The sequence below is a fragment of the Carcharhinus amblyrhynchos genome, chromosome 27 (genome assembly GCF_965287045.1).
Source record: "Carcharhinus amblyrhynchos chromosome 27, sCarAmb.v2.hapA, whole genome shotgun sequence".
Lineage (NCBI taxonomy): Eukaryota > Metazoa > Chordata > Chondrichthyes > Carcharhiniformes > Carcharhinidae > Carcharhinus > Carcharhinus amblyrhynchos.
In genome coordinates this window covers 23084923-23107719 of record NC_137350.1, presented here as the reverse complement: position 1 = coordinate 23107719, position 22797 = coordinate 23084923, and the positions used below count along the sequence as shown (strand labels likewise).

Genomic DNA, 22797 nt, shown 5'->3' with positions numbered 1-22797 from the left:
AAACATCTGTGACTCAATGACCATCTCCAACAGAAGGTGATTCAGTCACCTCAACCAACATTCAATGGCATTACTATTGCTGTATCTCCCACTCTTAATCTCCTAGGGTTACCATGGATCCAAAACCAACCAGTCATATAAATACTGGAGCTACAACAGCAGGTGGGAATTCTGTGGTGAGTAACTCACCTCCTGACTATCTAAGTCCTGTATCCAAGGCACAAATTAGGAGCATGATGGACTAATCTACTCCACTTGCCTGGATAGACGCAGCTCCAACAACACTCACAAATCTGGACACCGTCCAGGACACTGGCAGCCCACTTGATTGTCACCCCATCCACCAACATAAACATTCACCCCCTCCACCATGGATGTACAGTAGTGGCAATGTGTACTGTCTACAAGATGGACAGCTGCAACTCTCCAGTGCTCCTTTAACAGCACCACACGCAAGGATAGGCAGCCGATGCAAGGGAACACCACTACTGGCAAATTCCCCTCCAAGTCATTCCCATTCCTGACTTGGAACCATTTTCCTTCACTGTTGCTGCCTTCCTAATAGCACGATGGGTGCACCTACATAACAAGGGCGGCAGCAGTTCAAGAAGGCAGCTCACTCCCTCCTAGGGATGAGCAGTAATTGCTGGCCTTGCCAGTGACACTCACATACTGGGGTTGGCATGTTGGTTATATTATTGGACTGGTTATCCAGAAGCCTGGATTAATGATCTAGAGACGTGAGCTCAAACTCCAAGTCACTGGGATGTTAGTTGTAATCAATAAAATATAGAATTAAAAATATCTTTGCTGGAACTCTACCGCCTCGCCCACCATGGAATCAGAGTGGGCGAGGGACCGACAATGGAAATGCCCTTTGACCTCAGGCGGGATTTTCCAGTCTTGCCCGAGCGAGGCTGTAAAATCCCACCCCTTGTGTCAGTGATTTGTTTGATTTGATTTGATTTATTATTATCACATGTATTAACATACAGTGAAAAGGATTGTTTCTTGCACGCTATATGGACAAAACATACTGTTCGTAGAGAAGGAAAGGAGAGAGTGCAAAATGTAGTGTTACAGTCACAGCGAGGGTGCAGAGGAAGATCAACTTAATGAGAGGTAGGTCCATTCCAAAGTCTGGCAGCAGCAGGGAAGAAGCTGTTCTTGAGTCGCTTGGCACGTGACCTCAGACATTTTCCCGACGGAAGAAGGTTTCAATCCAGTAATTACTGGTTAGTAAATTACTGGATTGTCACGGAAACTGATATGATTCACATAATGTTTTATTGGGAAAAGAATCTGGGCCAGAATTTTCATAGAATCAAATCATAGAATCCGTACAGTGCCGAAGGAGGCTATTTGGCCCATCGTGGCTGCACTGACAACAATCCCACCCCAGCTCTAACCCCGTAACCTCATGTATTTACCCTGCTAATCCCCCCGATACTAGGGTCAATTTAGCATGGCCAATCAACCTAACCTGCACATCTTTGGAGTGTGGGAGGAAACAGGAGCACCCGGAGGAAACTCATGCAAACCTGGGGAGAATATGCAAATTTCACACAGTAACCCAAGGCTGGAATTGAAACTGGTCCCTGGTGCTAACATGGCAGCGATGCTAACCACTGTGCCACCATACCGCCCTTCCGGGCTTTCATGCCAGTGGGATTCTCTGGCCCTGCTGCAGTGAACAGAGATTTGGCTGAGCACCAAATTGTCCATCCTTGTTTGCAGTGGTGGTGGTTGCTTGAACAGCCAGAACATTCCGACCCTGTCGTCCTTATGCCTGATTTGATTGTAAGCTCTAGGCAATTCTGGTTATGAGCCAGAGGGAGGCATTATCATGGACAATAGCATTGCACAGCTGCCATTGTACAGCACAGTTAGTTCCTGGCAGGAATGAAAGGAGCATTTACACCTCAGTCAACCTGGGAACCAGGTCTCCCTCAGCATGGCCAGGGGGTTATGTTGCTTTCTGATGTATAAACAGCTGAAGAATTGGCTGTAACAAAAACAGAAAATGCTGAAAAGTCTCAGCAGGTTTGATAGTATGGTGGAGAGAGAACAGAGCCAACGTTTCAAGTCCGGGTGAATCTTGGTCAGAGCTATGGCAATGTCCCTACACCACTGTCCAGACCAGGGCATGGAGTCACTAAGGTCAAGAGATGCTAAGCACCAGATGACGTCACAGGACAGAATCTGCGGCTGTGAAAGTGTGATATGAATCATCATAAAAGGGATTGCATGGGCACTGCAGTTAAGATAAGAATCATAGAATCCCTACAGTGCAGAAGGAGGCCATTCAGGCAATCGAGCCTCCATGACCACAATCCCAACCAGGCACTATACATGTAACCCCACATATTTACTCCAGGGCAATTTAGCCTGGCCTATTAATATAACCCACTTATCTTCGGAGTATGGGAGGAAACCGGAGCACCCAGAGGAGACTCATGCAGAAATGGGGAGAATGTGAAAACTTCTGCTTCTAGTTTCTACGTTTCTACAGCTCTAGGGGCTAAACGAATCAAGGGGCATTGAAGGGGGGGTGGGAGGGGGGAATCAGGATAGGTAAGTCGATGATCAGCCCTGATCAAAATAAATGACAGGGCCATTTAGTTTCTATGTTTCCACAGAGACAGACCCTCCAAGGCTGGAATTAGAACCCAGGTCACTGGCGCTGTGAGGCAGCAGTGCTAACCATCTGGCCGCTGTGCCACCTGCTTCATAAGATCTCCGCTTTGGAGATGACTGGACTTGACTATCTCTGACCAGCTACAAAAATCCATGATTTTGAACACCCTGATTAGACCTCCCCTTAACTGTGTTACACAGGTAAACACTTAGGATTAGGGTTTTGTTCAGTCGCATATAGTTATGCTTTTTGTTTCTTTTGACTTGTAAATGGCTTACCGATTTACCGAAACTTAATGACATGGTTAAACTGTTCATTTCAACGATGCTTCCACATATTTAGCATTTAGAAAGAAAGAGCTTCCTCAGAAATGAGAGAGTCTTTTGTTGGCAAGGATTGTGTCTTAAGAATATTGAAACAGGAAATGGGCCCCGCTTGATAAACACGTTAACCATCTGTTGTTTTCCTGGGAATTACGTAATTTTTAGTCTTGTTCGCAATACACTGCCCCAGGAGATAATGATTCGAAAGCCTACATAACATGTATCGAAAGGCAAGTTGTGATTTTCCTTCACAATTTGTAGAGAAAAGAATGAAAGGATCAACTGGGAGGAAAAAGAAGGCAATTTTCTCTATGTGAATACTGCTTAGACAGAAGCTCAATCAAGACAGCGCTTGTTGCCGTGAGGTATAACAAACCTGAACTCAACTGTAACCAGAGATGGCTGGGATACCTAGGAAAGTAGATAATGCAAAGTAAACTGACTCCTTCCGATTCCCAGAGAAAAGCAATAAATTTTCTCAGTGACATCTGTAAGCAGAACAAATACTGCAGTGTTGATTAAAGGGCTTACCGGCAGATGCTTTGAAAGCAACCGGTGTTAAAATTTATCTGCAGAGTAAGCTGGTCACTGGGATAGTGATGGCTGGGCAATAGCAAGCTTAACAATGTTAAACAATGACTTAAGCTATAAGCATAGTCTTGTGTCCAGTGGGTCCAAAGCTGTCCATGGAGATTGGGGAAAATGCTACTGATATGAACTTCCAGTCAATACTTTTCAAAATTGGACACAAACAAGCTGTTAATGTGGCTGTTGCAGGTCACATGACTGTTGGCATTTTGACGACAGACAGTATCAAGCCTCTGACAATTACCTAATTAAATATGAATAGATGGAGTGTACCTCACAGCAATTTGTGGAACTTACACAGCTCATTGTTTAAGAATCGGCCACTGAACAATAATCAAGTTTTCAGACCTCCTGTCTCCAAGTTTGGATGAAAGGGATGATCGAATCTCAACAGCAACTTCCCAATGTATTACAATGGCCTACTCCATCCAAATTAGGCTGGGTGAGTCTCAGAATTGTTAACTCAATGGTTATGTGACTGAAACTGGTTTCAGGGACTGCACCCTTATTATCCCAGGACAGTGCAAACCCATGAGAATCATCAGCCACCAGTCAGCCTCAGAACCAGACTCTGAAACTAGCTGCATTGATCAAGCTGCCTAAGTGCTTAGCCTATTCCAGCTTCAAAGTTCACCTGAAAAGAAAACTCCTCAATACCCGACTATAAGAAATTTCACAACTGCTGTGAGCCCTTTGCTTGACAAAACCCTCCCTTCAATTGTAAGTCATCCAATCAATGCAAGAAACCACAGACTTGTCACACAGAAGACCAGGGCCAGAATTTTCCCCTTCCCCCCACTATGGGAATCATAGCAGGCGGGGTCGGACTATAGAATGTCCATTGAAGCTCAGGTGGGATTCTCTGGTTTTGGGGAAATTGTGGCTGGAAAATCCCACCCCAGAAATCCTAAATCAGAGACAGAATTAGCTGTAATTTGTAAGATGCACCATCCTTGTCTATATCAAATTTATATGTGTGTGTGTGTATGTGTGTGTGTGTGTGTGTGTACGTGTGTGTGTGTGTGTGTGTGTGTGTGTATGTGTGTGCGTGTGTGTGTGTACGTGTGTGTGTGTGCACGTGCACATGTGCGTATTTGTTTAATTTATTAGTGTCACAAGTAAGCTTACATTAACACTGTAATGAAGTTACTAGCCGGAATTTAAGACCTTGCTCAGGTGAGGCTCATAAAATCCCATCCGAGGCCAACGGAGAATTCCGATTCCAGGGCAGACAAGGCAGCAAAATTCCGGCCAGTGTGTGTGCATGTGAGCGAGACTGAATGTTAAATAATGCCTTAATTCGGGTTAAGTGTGTGAGAATAAATAACTCTCTTCATTTTAAACTCAGGAAAGCTTGATGCTGAACTATTTGATTGGAATACACACTTCCAAGGCAAGACAACCTCTTTCCATACAAAGCATTCTGATTATGATCAGTAAGAGAGCACGTACATTCTCTCTGTGACAGAGTTGTTTAGTTTATATTGACTCTCCTCATTCTTCTTGTCAAAGTATATCTTTTTACCCTTCCCGGCATCTTCCACATGACTGCTTGTTACACCGCGCTGCATTCTCCTGAAATTTGCAGTGCACTTTAACAAATAAACATTATAAAATGCTTCTGGCCTGCCATTGACAGGAATCTCGTGGCTTTGAAATCAACTAAAAATTAATGCTAAAAGCAAATTACTGTGGATGTTGGAATCTGAAATAAAAACAGAAAATGCTGGAAAACCTTAGCAGGTCCTCTCTGTGGAGAGAAAATAGAGTCAACGTTTGGAATCTGGATGTCCCTTCATCAGAGCTGAAGACAATAGGATGTAGAGTGCTATTTATACTGTTAGGGTAAGGGGTGGAGGAGAGTACTGACAAAGATGTCATAGACAAAAAGACAAGCAAACTGGTGGAGTAGCACCTCATCTTCTGATTAGGCACTTTGCTGCCTTAACATTGCATTGCTGTCTCACATCACAAGGGACACAGGATCGATTCCTGGCATGGGTCACCATCAGTATACAGGCTGAGCCTTCTCCCCATGTCTGCGTGGGTTTCCTCTGGGCGCTCCAGCTTAATTCCCACAGTCCGAAAGATGTGCTGGTTAGATGCACTGGCCATGCTAAATGCTCCCTCAGTGCATCCAAACAGGTGTCGGAGTGTGACAATGAGGGGACTTTCACAATAACTGTTTTGCAGTGTTAATGTAAGTCTACTTCTGACACTAATTAATAAATAAAATAGCATTGAATTCAACACCTGCAGAGCTCTGCTCCCCCTCACCCCATTTCCATTAATTTTGTTATATTTCATTTCATTTTATCTTGTTTACTTATAAATATGCTTTTTATTTTTTAAATGTTCATTTCTTCCATCGTTTAATTGGTTTAAGTCTCAGCTCCTTTCTTAGCCATGATCATCACTGTTTACATCCTTTTATCTTTTTGTCTGTGACATCTTTGTCAATTCCACCTCCCCACCTTCACCCTATCGGTATAAATATCAGCCTATTTTCTTTGCCTTCAGCTCTGATGAAGGGTCATCCAGACTCGAAACGTTGGCTCTATTCTCGGTCCACAGATGCTGTCAGACCCACTGAGGTTTTCCAGCATTTTCTGTGTTGTGAAAATTTGTGCTCATTTTTAGATTTTGAATTTCGACTAATAGTAAAATTTGCTTGATGCAATCTATGGACTGAAATAAGAAAGGCCATCCTATCAAATCCTTAATTAAATATAGCTGTCACTGTCTGTCTCACCAATCCCTCCATTTCTCAACTTCCTGTATAGAACCATAGAATCCCTGCAGTCAGAATGAGGCCATTCAGCCCATCACGTCTGCACCAACAACAATCCCACCCAGGCCCTATCCCCGTAAACCCACGTATTTACCTGTTACTCCCTCTAACCTATGCATCTTGGGACACTAAGGGTCAATTTAACATGGACAATCAACCTAGGCTGCACATCTTTGGACTGTGGGAGGAAACCGGAGCATCCAGAGGAAACCCACGCAGGCACAGGGAGAATGTGCAGACTCCACACAGACAGTGACCCAGCCGGGAATCAAACTCGGGTTCCTGGAGCCCTGAGGCAGCAGGGCGAACTGTAATCTGCAACCATTCCAACCCCACTCACAGTCCTGTTGGCTTTTGACTTGACCTTCCGTGCATCCCTTCCTCCATTTGTGAAGGCTTATTTTATAACTACCTTAATTTATTCCTGAAGGCCTTTGCCTTCAAATCCCATTTTCTCAACTTAGGTCATCAATATATATCAAAAAGGGCGGTGGTCAATATATATCAAAAAGGGATTATCCTTAGATACTTCACTCCAGTCTGAAAAAACTATTGTTCATTCGTACATTGAGCTTTTTATCTTATCCAATTCTATATCTGGCGTCTTTAAATCCATGGACTTCAATTTTGTTAGCAAGTCTATTTTATCAAACACCCTTTGGCTTCCTTTTTATATCTTACCTGATAATTCATTCTCACACACCATCTAACTCTAAATCCATTCAACTGTTATCCATATTTTAATCTCAAGATTTAATGCTTTCACTGCTATTTACCCTTATCCTACACAAGCCCTTGCTGCTCTAGAATTCTGCTGTTGGCATCCACATCTAGTCTTCCACCTTTGCTTATGTCTTGTGACATTTCAGTTTATTTTTTCTATTTTTTCTATTTTTACACATCCCTTGATGACCTTATTTGTTTCCATCACAGCAACCACCTCTGTCCCCACTCCCAGCCCTGTTCTCCTTTGACCTTGGCCTTCTGTGCATCTCAATTCTCCTTCTGTGGAGGTTAATTTTATAGCTATCTTGATCTTAGTCTTTTGAATTTATTGCTGAACCTCTTTCTTCAAAAGACCCTTCAAATCCCATCTTCTCAATTGTGTTCAGTCATTTCTTCCCTTCTACTGTCGCTCATTGCCTGCTCTTCCATCTGTGAGGTTTTTTGGGCGTGCTTTATTGCACTAAAAGGACTTTGTGCACGTTTCTCAAATATAGGACAAGACTATTACTAAATCACAGAACTAAAGCTGCCTATCTTTTGATTAAATGGCAGAGACTTATCTTCAAGTAAAGCAAACATGAGAACACCAGGTAGGGAGCTGGAGGTTAGATACGCAGAAACTATTTTCACAAGCAAGTAGCCGGGGGAAAACATAGAAAAATAGAAACTAGAAGCAGGAGTAGGCCATTCGGTCTGTCAGGCTTGCTCCGCCACTCAAAATGATCATAGCTGATCATCAAATTCAATATCCTGATCCTGCCTTCCCTCCCATATCACTCAATCCCTTTAGTCCTAAGAGCTAGATCTAATTTCTTCTTGAAATCACACAATGGTTTGGTTTCAACTACTTTCTGTGGTAGAGAATTCCACACATTCATCACTCTGTAGGTGAAGAAATTTCTCCTCCCATTTTCCTCATTGTATGACCACTTAGTTCTGGACTCTCCAACCATCAGAAACATTCTTCCTGAATCTACCCTGGCTAACTCTGTTAGAACTTTATAAATTTCTATCAGATCTCCTTTCACTCTTCTAAACTCCAGAGAATGTAATCCTAACCGACGTAATGTTTCCTCATATGACAGACCTGCCATCCCGGAAATCAGCCTGGTAAACCTTCGCTGTACTCCCTCTATAGCAACCACTTCTTCAGATATGGACACCAAAACTGCACACAATACTCCAGGTGCGGCCTCACCAATGCCCTGTACAATTGCAGCAAAACATTCCTATTCCAATGCTTAAATCCTCTTGCTATGAAGACCAATATACCGTTTTCTTTCTTTGCTGCCTGCTGCATCTGCCCACTTACTTGCAGCGTGAGGGTACCAAGACCAAAAACTACTGCAGAGGATTCTGAGAGTTTCATAGACTGTTATGAAGTTGTCTTTTTGAGATACAATTTCTTATTTTTTTCTCTGGTTGGTTTGTGAAAAGACAGGAACCTATTAAAGGCAATAGAAACTGCCAGACTGTGACAATACACAGTTTCACCTTCCACCAAATGAGATTAAAAGAACACAGACGCTTAACCTTCTTGGGAGCTTGAAAAATCTTATCTTCTGTTGTTTTCACACCATCCTGAGTTTTTTCAAATGTTTCTGAGATCAAACTGCAATTTCCGTTCAGAAACAATAACTACAACAGGCATTAAATAATAACATTTTTCTGGAATATACAGCCAGCATTTCTTCAACATGTCATTGATGAAGACGAACGTCTCGCCAGGGCCATCCCCACACCCCCACTTCTTGTCTTCAAACAACCGCACAACCTCAAACAGACCATTGTTCACAGCAAACTACCCAACCTTCAGGAGAACAGTGACCACAACACCAGACAATCCTGCCACAGCAACCTCTGCAAGACATGCCAGATCATCGACATGGATGACATCATCTCATATGAGAACACCATCCACCAGGTACATGCCGCAGACTCTTGTAACTCAGCCAACGTTGTCTACCTGATACACTGCAGGAAAGGATGTCCTGAAGCATGTTACATTGGGAAGACCATGTAGACGCTACGACAATGGATGAATGAACACCGCTCAACAATCACAAGGCAAGAGTGTTGGCGAACACTTCAGTGGTCATGGGCATTCGGCCTCTGATCTTCGGGTAAGCGTTCTTCAAGGTGGCCTTCACGACAGACGACAGCGCAGAGTCGCTGAGCAGAGACTGATAGCCAAGTTCCGTACACATGAAGACGGCCTCAACCGGGATCTTGGGTTCATGTCACACTATCTGTAACCCCCATGACTTGCCTGAACTTGTAACATCTCACTTACTGTCCTGTCTGGAGACAATACACATCTCTGTAACCTATGCTTAATGCTATCTCCACTCACATTGTCTGCACCTTCAAGACTTGAAAAGCAGATTAGCTGTAAAGACTTGCATTCTAATCAGTATTCTGTAAATTGTGTGTGCCTTTATATGCCCTGATCAGAACTTTCCACTCACCTGACAAAATCTTGTGGGTTTACTATCAAATAAACTTGTGGGGCTTTAACCTGGTGTTGTGTGACTTCTCACTGTGTTTACCCCAGTCCAACGCCGGCATCTCCACACCATGAAACTGCAGCCAGGAAGACAAGCGAACAAAATGGCCACAATGTGAAATCATTGTGCCAAGTCCAGCCAAGGAACAGCTAATCATATTTTACTTTTGAGAACTGTAGAAATCCTTGTAGCCTATCTGCTGACTCTGCCACACTGGTGTGTATTTGGGACCAAATGAATGCAGATGTTATATGAATGCTGATTGCAATCTATCTAGTTGTTTTCAGAAATTGTTTCAATAAACGTACCTTGTCCTTTGTCTAGCATAAGAAAACCTATCTGATTAATTCTTTGTAATTGGAAAGAGTAAGGACTGGGACTCCTACGGAATTGGCAAAGCACACTCTCTCTAAATTCACAGAAAAACACTGTTATGGTTAGACTCGGAGTGGGAGAATAGGGGAATAATTTTTATCCTCTCTCACGTGGCTGTTAACAACTAGAAATGTCTTACCAACATCAAACTCAAACCCGTTTTCACTGAACGTGTGGCAGCAGCCTCCAGCCTGGTCATGCTGCTCCAGCACCAGAACACGTTTGCCAGCTTTGGCCAGAACCGCAGCCACTGTCAGTCCTCCAATTCCACTGCCGATCACAACGGCATCAAGACATTCCGGCACCTTGCTCGTGGCAAAACCTAGGAAGACAAGGTAGAATATTTAGTACTGATGACAGTACTTTTGGTACAAACTTTATTTTGAACTAAAACAGTGAGGCGATGGTATTATTGCTAGACTATTAACCTAGAAACTCAACTAATGTTCTGGGGATCTGTGTTCGAATCCAGCCTCAGCAAACAGTGGAATTTGAACTCAGTAAAAAAAATCTGGAATTAAGAATCGACTGATGACCATGAAATCATTGTTAATTGTTGGAAAAAAAAACATCTGGTTCACTAATATCCTTTACGGAAGGAAATCTGCCATCCTTACCTGGTGTGGTCTACATGTGACTCCAGGGCCACAGCAATGAGATTGACTCTCAATTGCCCTCCAAGGGCAACTAGGGATGGACAATAAGTGCTGGCCAGCCATGATGCCCATGTCCTGTGAATGAGTGAAAAAATGCCTTGTAGGGCACACTGTGGAAACTCTCCCCAAAGTTGCCTGACATTTAAAAGTTGAAAGATGCCAGTCTCAACCATATAATGTTCTTCCAACTGTAGCAGGTTGTTGAGTAAACTGAAGCTCAGGGTATTTAATTCAGATACAGAAGTAAAAGCAGATTGGATGATGAATGTCAGATGTATTTAGTATAAACTCAGTCATACCCAGGAGACACATGATTTGCAGTTACTCACTAGAACCCCAGTAAATTGGTATTTAATTAAATGCAAAGCTATCTATATTGTGATGAAGAATTTGTAATGAGTTGAAGCTTACTGATCATCCAGCATCATATATCAAAGTCACTGCAGCAGATAGAACATAGAACATAGAACACTACAGCACAAACAAGCCCTTCGGCCCACGAGTTGCGCTGATCACATCAACACCTACCAATCCATAGACCTATCTATAACCCCCAATCCCATTAAATCCCATATACTCATCCAGAAGTCTTTTAAAGGACCCCAGCGAGTTCGCCTCCACCACTACTGACGGTGGCCGATTCCATTCACTCACCACCCTCTGAGTGAAAAACTTACCCCTAGCATCACTTCTGTACTTGCCTCCCCGCACCTTAAATAAGAACATAAGAACATAAGAAATAGGAGCAGGAGTTGGCCATCTAGCCCCTCGAGCCTGCCCCGCCATTCAATAAGATCATGGCTGATCTGTCGCTGCTCAGTTCCACATTCCCGCCCTCTCCCCATAACCCTTAATCCCCTCTCCTATCAAAAACCCATCAACCCGCGTCTTAAAAATATTTAGCGAGGCAGCCTCCACCACTTCAACGGGCAGAGAATTCCAGAGATTCACCACCCTTTGAGTGAAGAAGTTCCTCCTCAACTCCGTTCTAAACCGCCCCCCTTTTATCTTGAGGCTGTGCCCCCTAGTCCTATTGACTTTTTTGAGTGGGAAGAGTCTTTCCACCTCTATCCTATCCATCCCATTCATCATCTTATACGTCTCAATGAGATCTCCTCTCATTCTTCTAAACTCTAACGAGTACAAGCCCAGTTTATTCAGCCTCTCCTCAGAGCTCAACCCCCTCAACTCCGGTATCAGCCTAGTAAACCTCCTCTGTACTCCCTCCAAGGCCAAAATATCTTTGCGCAGGTGCGGCGCCCAAAAATGCACACAGTACTCCAGCTGCGGCCTCACCAATGCCCTATACAGCTGCAGCAAGACCTCCCTACTTTTATATTCAATCCCCCTCGCTATGAAGGCCAGCATCCCATTCGCCTTCCTGACCACCTGCTGCACCTGCAAGCTGGGTTTTTGCGACTCATGCACAAGGACCCCGAGGTCCCTCTGCACCGTCGCCTGCTGCAGTTTTTCGCCTCGTAAGTAATAGTCCTTCCTACCATTTTTCCTACCAAAGTGGACCACCTCACACTTGCCAACATTAAATTCCATTTGCCATTTCCTGGCCCATTTGCCCAGCCTATCTAGATCCTTCTGCAGACTCTCAACACCCTCCGCACAATTTGCCGTTCCCCCAATCTTGGTGTCATCAGCAAATTTCGACACTCTACACTCGGTTCCCTCCTCCAGATCATCTATATAAATGGTAAAAAGCTGAGGCCCCAGCACCGACCCCTGGGGCACTCCACTAGTCACCATCCGCCAATCCGAATAGCACCCGTTGACCCCCACTCTCTGCCTCCTATTTGACAACCAATCCTCTATCCACGCTAACACCCTACCCCCAACTCCATGTCCCTCGACCTTCTGCAATAACCTCTTGTGAGGCACTTTGTCAAACGCCTTCTGAAAATCTAGAAAGACCACATCCACTGGCTCTCCTCTATCCACCGCCCTAGACACATCCTCATAGAACTCCAGTAAATTTGTCAGACACGACTTCCCTTTAATGAAACCGTGCTGCGTCTGCTCTATCAAGCAATTCCCTTCAAGATGCTTTGCAATTTCCTCCTTAATGACAGATTCTAACATTTTACCTACCACAGACGTTAAACTAACCGGCCTATAATTCCCCGCCTTTTGCCTGGCACCCTTCTTAAACAAAGGCGTAACATTAGCCGTTTTCCAATCATCCGGCACTTCCCCGGAATCCAGCGACGTTTGGAAAATAACCACCAAGGCATCCACTATCACCTCCGCCATTTCTTTCAGAACCCTCGGATGCATTCCATCCGGTCCTGGGGACTTGTCCACAATCAGCCCCTCCAGTCTGTCGAGCACCGCCTTTCTAGTAACAGTAATGTCAGTAACAGTAGTATCCTGTACTGGAGCAAGAATATGCATTTCAAGTATAATATATAACTAAATATTCTAACTGACTGGGTTTTATAAGGGTTTTTTTGTCCTTCTCAAATGAATTTAACTGTCCCTGCCACACCTGCATTGGGATGGATGGGGTCAAGGTTAGCTGGAGCTCGAGAAAATCATATACACAAAACTGATCAGTACTCCCCAGGCTTTCTGAGCTGGGTCAGGAGGTGTGAAGGATAATTAGAGTGTGGGGGAAAAATGGTCTGGTTTTTGGACAGCCAGATTTGAGGTACTCTATCAGCATGTATTTTAAAATCAAAGCAAAGGCTGAAGACAGAATCTCACGCATTCACAATTTGTACTAGAATGTTACAGTTAAGCTCCTAAGTGAAGGTAAACTGCATGCCAATCTTGCTTCATACGAAGGGACCCAGTGATGGAACCCATGCATGACAATGCAAACGAAATGGGTTTACAACCTTTAATAAGGAAGCTACGGGAAGTATTGGAAAACAAAATAACAATGAGATGAAGTCAGTTTACCCATATCAAGCAATACTGTACCTTTATCCACTGGTCATTTAAACACATGTTGTAGTTTGGTGGTGTGGTTGCATACTTTCTAAAGGACATTTAGATTAGTGCTCTTTTTGCTTGGAAAGGTACTAAAGGTGGTGAATTGTAACAGGAATTTTTATTGGACTTCAAAAGATATTCAATGGACCATATTTCCCCCAATTAGGATCATTTGATTTGTATGAACTTCACTCTATATGGAGAATTAAATTTTAAACAAGCAAAACATTGCTCATAAATATAGTTTTATCGTCATTGAATGAATGAATGAATCTAAAGCTAGCCAAACAACAACTTAGTGCTAAACCATTCTCACCTTTCATAACATATTCATTTTCCGAAGATCCAGGCAAAGCCAGGGCTTTGAAAAGGTTTGTTAACAGCTGTTCAACCATGGGAGCAAGCTCCACAGCAGATATTAAAGTAGTTCTGTGTCCTCTCGTAGCGACCATTTCGACCCTGGGAAATAGCCTCTGAGAATCCACCCTATCTATTCCTCTCAACATTTTATAAACTTCTATCAGGTCGCCTCTCAACCTTCGTCTCTCCAGGGAGAAGAGTCCCAGCTCCCTCAACCTAACTTCATAAGGCATGCCTCCCAGTCCAGGCAACATCCTTGTAAATCTCCTCTGTACCCTTTCAATAGCTTCTACGCCCTTCCTATAGTGAGGCGACCAGAACTTCCCTCATTTGGGATTCATCACAGAGAATTGCCTTAACAATATGAAGAGGATTGTAAAGTTTTAGTATTTTTGCTGATTAATGACAAGGATTACCCAATACTTGAGTGAATAACATTCCATCCAAGGTTCCCAAAACATTTCATGGGACATGGGCATCATTGGCTAGGCCAGCCTTTATTACCCAGCCCTAATTGCCCTTGGAAAAGCAATAGTTATGCAACTTCTTGAACTGTAGTTCAACTGGTTTAGTATACCCACAGTTTTGTACTTTTCTGTAGTGTTTTGATATCATTGCATGGATTGTTAGGTCATTTCAGAGAGTGGTTAAGAGTCAAGCATTTTGTTGTGGATCTGGAGCTACATGTAGGTCAGACTAGGCAAGGACTGCAAATATCCTTCTTGAAGGGTCTTTTTCTTTATTCATTTGTGTGACATGGGCGTTGTCCATCCCTAGTTGTCATTGGAGGGCAGTTGAGAGATAGAAGTTTCAAAAATTACAAGGGGCATAGATAGGGTGAACAGTTGGAAATTTTTTCCCAGGGCAGAAATGACAATTACAAAGGGACAGAAGCTCAAGGTAAGGAGGGGGGAAAGGTTCAGTGGAGATGTGTGGGGAAAGCCTTTTACATGGAGGGTGGTGGAGGCCTGGAATGCATTGCTAAATGAGATGGTTCAGGCAGACACTTCAGTGACATTTAAGACTTGTCAGATAGACACATGAACATCTGGGGAAGAGAGAGATACAGGTGGTTGGTCTAGGTAAGACAACATGATCGGCGCAGACTTTGAGGGCTGAAGGGCCTATTCCTGTGCTGTCCTGCTCTTTGTCCTTGTGAGCCAAATTGGGTTTTACCAATAATCTGGTGGTTATGTGATTGAGATTAATTCCAGATTCATAATTAATTGAATTTAAATATGGTCGAATTATAGAATGATTTGAACTCATGATCAGACCATTAGTTCAGGTCTCTGAGTTCCCAAAGACTGGTGATTAAGGACTTACAAAAACAACAATAGTTTATTCACAAGCTCAGCAGCTATAATGTTCTTTTCCTCTGCTGCCATGCTTCTGACACATGGCCTTTTAAGTGACCACGTCATAATATGACCACTCAGTCTACAATCACCCTTATGCCCCCTGAGGAATCCTATGTATGATTAGCTGTGTTTGCTTCATGAATGCAAAGACTCCATTTTAAGATATTTCCACCCATGCAACTATATTTAAATGCTAAGCTTTTAAAATTAACTTGACCACATTTCAAACTTAGCAAGCATGCTGGGATTAGCTTGAAAGATTGACTGCATTCTTTAAATTACAATGCTAGAACAGAAACAGGCTTTCTCAGAAGCAAAAACAAACCTTTCATGGCCATAGCTGCAAATTGTTTATGAAAGTTAGAGACAACCTGTACCAAACAATTTCAATACAAGATCATGGAAAAGTTGTAATTCTGTATTCAACCCTATCTGTTTAGTTTGGGTCAAGTCTGTTTTTGAGGCCAGTTACAATACAGGCTTTTGCCAGTATATCTCTCTCTCCCACTTTTTTCACTCTCTGTAATGTGTTAATTTTAAGTTAGGCTCAATAAAAGAAATTCAAAGTATCAGTGCTACCTCCATCTATTCTGAGGAATGAACGGACTCTACATGACCATTCCAATTGTGATTGGTCTCAGAATCCTTGAAGGGAGCAGTGTAACTAAGGAGTGGAAAAAAATCAAATGTAACTCTCCCCCTATTTCTATCCAGCTGGAAATATATATATCCGGATACAATGTGAGAACAGAAGGCTGAATAGTTTGAGGGATGGGGGAATGGGAATGTATTACTTCTAGAAGCTGCATATATCCCCATACCACACTCAGGGCCTTTACAGATAAAAGGCTTACATCTGAGCAATGTGCCTTTTTCAACCAAACAAGATCTCAGGGGATAGACATTTCCTTGTTCATTCCTTGTGGTGATTTGAATTTGAACTTGAATAAAATTTACAATAGTTAACTGTTCTCTGGTGCATGCTCCATAGCAACATATCTGCTAATCAACATTCACTTGCCAACCAATCAGCACATAAAACAGCATCAAGTTACATAAACTGTGACAAATGCCACAGAAACATGTACGGGCCCAATCATAGAATCCCTATAGTGCAGAATGAGGCCATTCGGCCCATTGAACGTGCACTGACACTATTCCCACCCAGGCCCTGTCCGCATAGCCCCACGTATTTACCCTGATAATCTCCCTAACACCAAGGGGCAATTTAGCATGGCAAAACTTTTGGGTGTGGGACAAAACCAGAACACCCAGAGAAAACCCATGCAGACATGAGGAGAACATGCAAACTCCACACAAGACAGTAACCTGAACAGGAATTGAACTGGGGTCCCTTGCGCTGTGAGGCGGCAATGCTAACCACTGTGCCACCATTGCCACCCAATTAGGATCTTAGGCCAATGTGTCGGCAATACAACAGATTCAGATGAAAGCCCAGCCAGGGAGGTCAGGACATCGATAAAGAAATTATTGAGGCCTAAATCAACAGTCTGTTTTGGAGCATGGAATGCCTGCACCATCTATTGGAGATCATAGAACCCCTACAGTGCAAAAGGAGGCCATACGGCCCATCAAATCTGTATCGACTACAATCCCTCCCCGGCCCTACTCCCATAACCCCACACATCTACCCTGCTAATCCCCCTGAAACTAGCGTCAATTTAGCACGGCCAATCAACATAACCCACACATCTTTGGAGTGTGGGAGGAAACCGGGCCACCCAGAGGAAACCCACACAGAAATGGGGAGAAGGTGCCAACATCACACAGATAGTGACCTGAGGCTGGAATCGAACCTGGGTCCCTGGCGCTGCGAGGCAGCAATGCTAACCGCTGCACAAGTTACCACAGACCAGGGCAGGTCATAAACAATATGGTGGAGATTGTGGTGACTGAATTGGAAGAGATGGGACGTAATGTGGGAAATATTCAGGAACAAACAACAAGACAAGCCCAATGGAGGAGCACTGTTGCAGCCCTAGGCCCCATTTAGGACAAGGAAGATGTCCTAAGGAAGATAACTAACTCATTGTTCAGCAACATTCAGCTCCCACATTACTAAACAACGAGAATGGATTTTCTTATTTCAATCCAAAGATTGCACTGTGTGAATTTTATTGTCGGTCAAATTCCAAAAGTTAGAAATAAACATTAATCTTTATCTGATTCTAAAATTGCAAGAAATTACAGAACAAGAAAATAGGTGTCGAAAATAACATCTGAAGAGGAGTTCGGAAGTTGCACTTGCAAATGAGAGTCCTATCTCCTGCTCAAGACTCCTCCTCCCCCACTTTAAGATCGATTTGCCCGGAGGTATCACAGAATCCCTACAGTGCAGAATGAGGATGTTCAGCCCACACCAACAATCCCACTCGGCCCTATTCCCGTAACCCCACATATTTACCCTACCAGCAACCCCGACCCCCCCAACACTGAGGGGTAATTTAGCATGGCTTATCAACATAACCTGGGCATCTTTGGAGTGTGTGAGGAAACCAGAACACACAAAGGAAAACCACACAGACACGGGGAGAATGTGAAAACTCCACACAGATAGTCACCCAAAGTCAGAATCACACCCGGGGTCCCTGGAGCTATGAGACAACAGTGCTAATCACTGTGCCACTGTGCCAAGCAATTTAGCACAAATGAGAGATGCACACAATTAGATGAAATCTTGGGAACAGTTTGTGATACGCAAGTAGGTTTTTAATTTTTCTTTGGCAGATTGTGAAGCCTGGAGGAGCAAGAATATTCATCTTGATCTTCACCCCATATTCAATCAATGCTCCCAGCTTTCAATTGAAGCCACACTCCATGGTTCACTGGTTTCCTATCCCAATTCAATCTCTTAAGCTGCCTTCAATTACAACCACTAGTCCCCACTCCTTTCCCCATAAGGCCTCAATCCTAACTCCAACACTTTGGCCTTACTAGTTTCAGGGCGAGTTAGATTTGGAGCCCTTTGATTCAGTTCTGCACCAAGTGAAGGGTTAATGCAGCTAAAACGTAAATGTTGACACAAGAACTCCTAACATTGTTGTGACAATGAGGACAGAGATCAGTTGAGTACTGGCTGTGCTTACTATAGTATTACAACCTGCTCTGTATTCTATACAATCAAAAACTGTAAATCTTTCAGAATAAATTCATCAAGCTAAAAAAAAATTCTAAGCATCAATTATCTGATCATTTGTCAAGATAAAATGTTATGGTTTTGTCATAATTATAGCACAGAGTTCTTTTTATTAAGGTCTTAAGTCTGTCACAAAAAGTTTTATTCTTATTTCATAATCTGCAAGTTGCTATAACTAAACAATATTCCAGTCGTAATTTAAAAATGCCATACCTCGCTTAAGGATTTTGTTCCTGGCATCTTTGTCCACTACCAAAGGTTGGGGAGGTTTCCTGCTGTCAACAGCAAAAGGATTTGTGCTTGAGTTGAGCAAAAAGTAAGCTAAAGCAACTGAAAGTAGAAGAAGTATAGGAAGGAGAAAGAGAAACATGCTGACTGAATGAGCCAACAGCTGACAGCAATACGACAAGGGGTCAAAGTCAAAAAAAGATTATGGGCAAGGGCCAATAGGAGGGAGATAAGGGAATGAAGGCAGAGCCATGTGTTCTTTAATCTGCAAACCATAGTTAAAGAAAGGAATCTTCCCAAAGGCTGAAACATCTGAGGTTGAATTGAAAATAACTAGTGTTTTGTTAACAAAAAAAATCTGCAGTGGAATAAACAAGCAAAGAACAAAGAACTGTACAGTACAGGAACAGGCCTTTTGGCCCCCAAAACCTGCACCAATCACATTTTCCTATCTAGACCAATGGCCTCTATCCCTCTATTCCCCACTTGTTCATATGTCTACCAAGATAAGCCTTAAATGTCACTAATATGTCTGCCTTAACCACCTCACTTGGCAGGGCCTCCAAGACCCTGTATGTAAAAAACTTTCCTCGCACATCTCTACTGAACATTTTCCCCCTTACCTTGAACTTGTGTCCTCTTGTAATTGTCCTTTCTGCCATAGGAAAAAACTTCCAACCTTATCTATGCCCCTCATAATTTTATAAATTTCTATCCAGTTGCCCCTCAACCCCTGTCTTTTTAGGGAGAACAATCCCAGTTTATTCAATCTCTCCTCATCGCTAATACCCCCCCCATATCAGGCAATGTCCTGGTAAACCTTTTCTGTACTCACTTCAAAGCCTTCATGTCCTTCTGGTAGTATGGTGACCAGGATTGGACACAGTATTCCAAACGTGGCGTAACCAATGTTTTATATAACTGTAACATAATTTGACAATGTATATACTCTATACCCTGTCCAATGAAGGCAAGTGGGGCAGGCTCGAAGGGCTATATGGCCTACTCCTGCTCCTATTTCTTATGTTCTTATGTGAATCTCGAGTTTTTTTTATTATTTTGGGAGTCACTGGCTAGGCCAGCATTTATTGCCAATCCCTAATTTCCCTTGAATTGGATGGCTTGGGCTTTGAACCCAGATCCCAAAGCATTATCCTGGTTCTCTGGAGAAATCATCCACTGACTATACCACTACGCCACCTCCTCCCCATATGAGGAAGTTTGCCAGGAAACAGGAGGTGAGGCCTGGTTTTGGTTGGGGGTAAGGTCAGGCAAGTCAGTGTAAGGATGTCATAGCCTGGGAGAGAATAAAGGCTTGGACTGCATGTGGGAGAAGGAGGGGACATTGGTAGACATCGATGCCTGATTTCGGGGGTTGCCTGGCAGAGAAGTTGGATCCTGTAGTTGGCGGTACCTTTCGATCATCAGCCCTCATTTGGATGTCGATGTCAAGTTTTCCAAGGTTAGGGACATACACTGGGCATAACCTTACCAGCCATTCACGCCACGTTCCCAATTCAGCAAAGTTGGAGAACTTGGCATCCAGCCAAATCTCCGTTCACTGCAGTGGGATAGGAAAATCCCATCCGTTAGTGGTCTGCCATCCTGCAGACTGCACTGAGGTACTGGGAGACTCTGCTTATTAGAGTTCAGGTGCTCAAATGTCGAACTGCTGTAGCACTGGAGGGGCTGAGAGTGCCTGTTAGGGATTGTTGAATGTAGTGAGATGGTGCTGTGACAACGTTGAGCAAAGTGGTTCCACTTGCCACAGTTATTGCCACGTTAATTAACTGCGAAATACTTACATGTGTTCTGGACGTGGTGACTGCCGCAGTTGGAGCAGGGCATGTTCTGTACTACAAAAACTTCCCTTTCCCGTCTTAACTCTTTGGTGCTTCATTCTGGCTGTTTGTTTAGCATGTAGATACTGATGTCAGATTCTAGTGTCAGAATCTTCTCTCAAAGCAACTGTTAACACATGACATTGCTATGGATTCCACAGACAATGCGATCTCTTATAAATTTGTCAATGAGTGTGCTGAGTGACAAGGGTTCATAGGTACTGGAATAGTACCAATTTTGGTAAAGGTTTTTAAAGACATGGTATAAGACCATATTGACTCATTCATTTATTTGACAGTGGGAGTCTGTCCAATATGATATTTTTCACTGGAATGGATACATATTCAACTTCCTTTAACAACATCTCCAAGTCCTCTTTCGCTTAGAAAACACAAGATTCAAACTTATCAACTTCCTTGAGGCCTGTTAAGTTTAACAATGTGTACATTTGTACCTTTTTCAATTTATTAGCAAGGCCAGCACCACAGTAGATGCGCCATTCTTTTTCAAACTTCCAGTTATCTGTGATGCTTTCATCAAAGGTCGAAGTGGTGAAGTCCCTGCGACATCTTGGTCAGTTCCTGATACCATGTAAACATTACTAGGTCGTATTGGTTGACGACAAAGGACTAAAAAGCAGACAAGTTTAACAGTTCTTACATACCTTGTGTCTCCCCATGCTGGGGGATAACTCCCACACTACTGACATGTCACTTCCTGTGTCCATGCCATCCTGATGTACACATGATCACTGGTCTATGTGGAGGTGACGGTTTGATCTGGGATTCTGATTTTTAAGAATAATTTGCCCCACCAAATAACCACAAGTTTTTTTGTCTAAAGTTCCCCCCTAAATCTCATTCATCCATCACCCCTGTGATCATTGGCCTATACTGGTTTCTGGTCCAAAAATAACTCAAATTTAAAAGTATCATCCTTGCGTTCAACTCCTTCCATGGAATCATCCTGTCTTAATTTGTTACCCCCTCCTCCAGTCATAGAACCCTGAAGGTGCCCTTCACAAGACAACACAATACATGGGATGTGATCAAAGGAACTGGTAATGCATTGTGGCCTAGCAAGATGTGCTGGGCCTCAGCTGGAGATGACATTCTAGGGCTAAAATTCACATCCTATCTGACTGGGATCCTGGGCTTTTTGAATAGAGACATAAAGCACAAAAGAAGGAAGTTATCATCATCATTATCATCATGTCTTCTCTACCCGAAGGACATTGACAGTCGTCTAACCATAAGGAACGCCTCTAACCTGTGCCAGTCTTTTCACTTGCCATTAACGTACTTCAATTTTCAAAGTATCCAACATTGATATTTTCTTCCTTCCTCTTCTACTCTTTCTTTGAAATATTTGCTCCGTAACTAGTCCATTTCCTCTTAAGATGTACCTTTCTTAGTCTCTCCACCTGCTCCTTTTTTGTATTCATCAAATTTCTTTGCCTATTTATTCTCCTCACCACTTCATCATTCATTACCTTTTCTGTCCAGTGGACCTTCTCCAGTCTACTCACATTTCCAAGTTATTTAGTAAATTGGTCTCCTCCTTCTGGTTCCAGGGACTCTAGTTAGGTGGGTAGATTGGAGAAGCTGTGGTGCTTGTCCTTAGAAGAGAGACAGCTGACAGGAGATTTGATGGAAGTGTTCAAAATCGTCAGGGGTTATGACAGAGTAGAAAGGGTGAAATTGCTCCCATTGGAGAAAGGCCTAGAACCAGGAAGCATTGATTTAAGGTAAATGGCCAAAAAAATCAAAGGTGCGTTAAGGAAAAGCTTTTTACGCAATGAGGATCTGGAGTGTATTGCCTCAGAAAGTCTAGTGGAAGTGGCATAGGAGTCAGAACCAGCGGTTATAATTTGAGGAAAAGGGGTAAACCCTTTAGAACTGAGGAGCAGTTTCTTCACCCAGAGGGTGGTGAATGTGAGGAATTCACTACCACAGAAAGTAGTTGAGGCCAAAATGTTGTCTGATTTCAAGAAGAAATGGCTAATGGGATCAAGGGAGAGAAGAGGAATTAGGATATTGAAGTCAATGACAAGGCTTGATCAACATTCAAGCCTTGAATGTTGGAGCAGGCTCGAAGGGCCTAATGGCATAGTCCAGTTTCTAATTTCTATGAGACACTCAGTGAAGATGCTGTGATGAGATTTTACAGATGAATGGGTATGTGAAGTGTGCTGGAGTAGGGTAGTGAAGAGCTGCTATCCAAAGGGAACCAGGGTTAGAGTAGGTACTCACCATCAGCACGTCCAGAGAGAAGGCATCTTGGATATGGGCGGCACTGC

The 22797-nt window shown here is 43.2% G+C and overlaps 1 protein-coding gene across 1 annotated transcript in view; it reads right to left on the bottom strand.

Annotated features, from left to right (window-relative positions):
• The window catches only part of LOC145359090 (all-trans-retinol 13,14-reductase-like), a 50492-nt gene extending 31694 nt beyond the window's left edge, over window positions 1–18798 (bottom strand). Inside the window, exons 1-2 of the mRNA XM_080213475.1 lie at window positions 18642–18798; window positions 10088–10270 (exon numbers count right to left, since the gene is read on the bottom strand). Coding sequence (XP_080069601.1) covers window positions 10088–10270; window positions 18642–18798 — 340 coding nt within the window. The remainder of the gene's footprint in view (window positions 1–10087; window positions 10271–18641) is intronic.
• Window positions 18799–22797: the final 3999 nt, after the last annotated feature.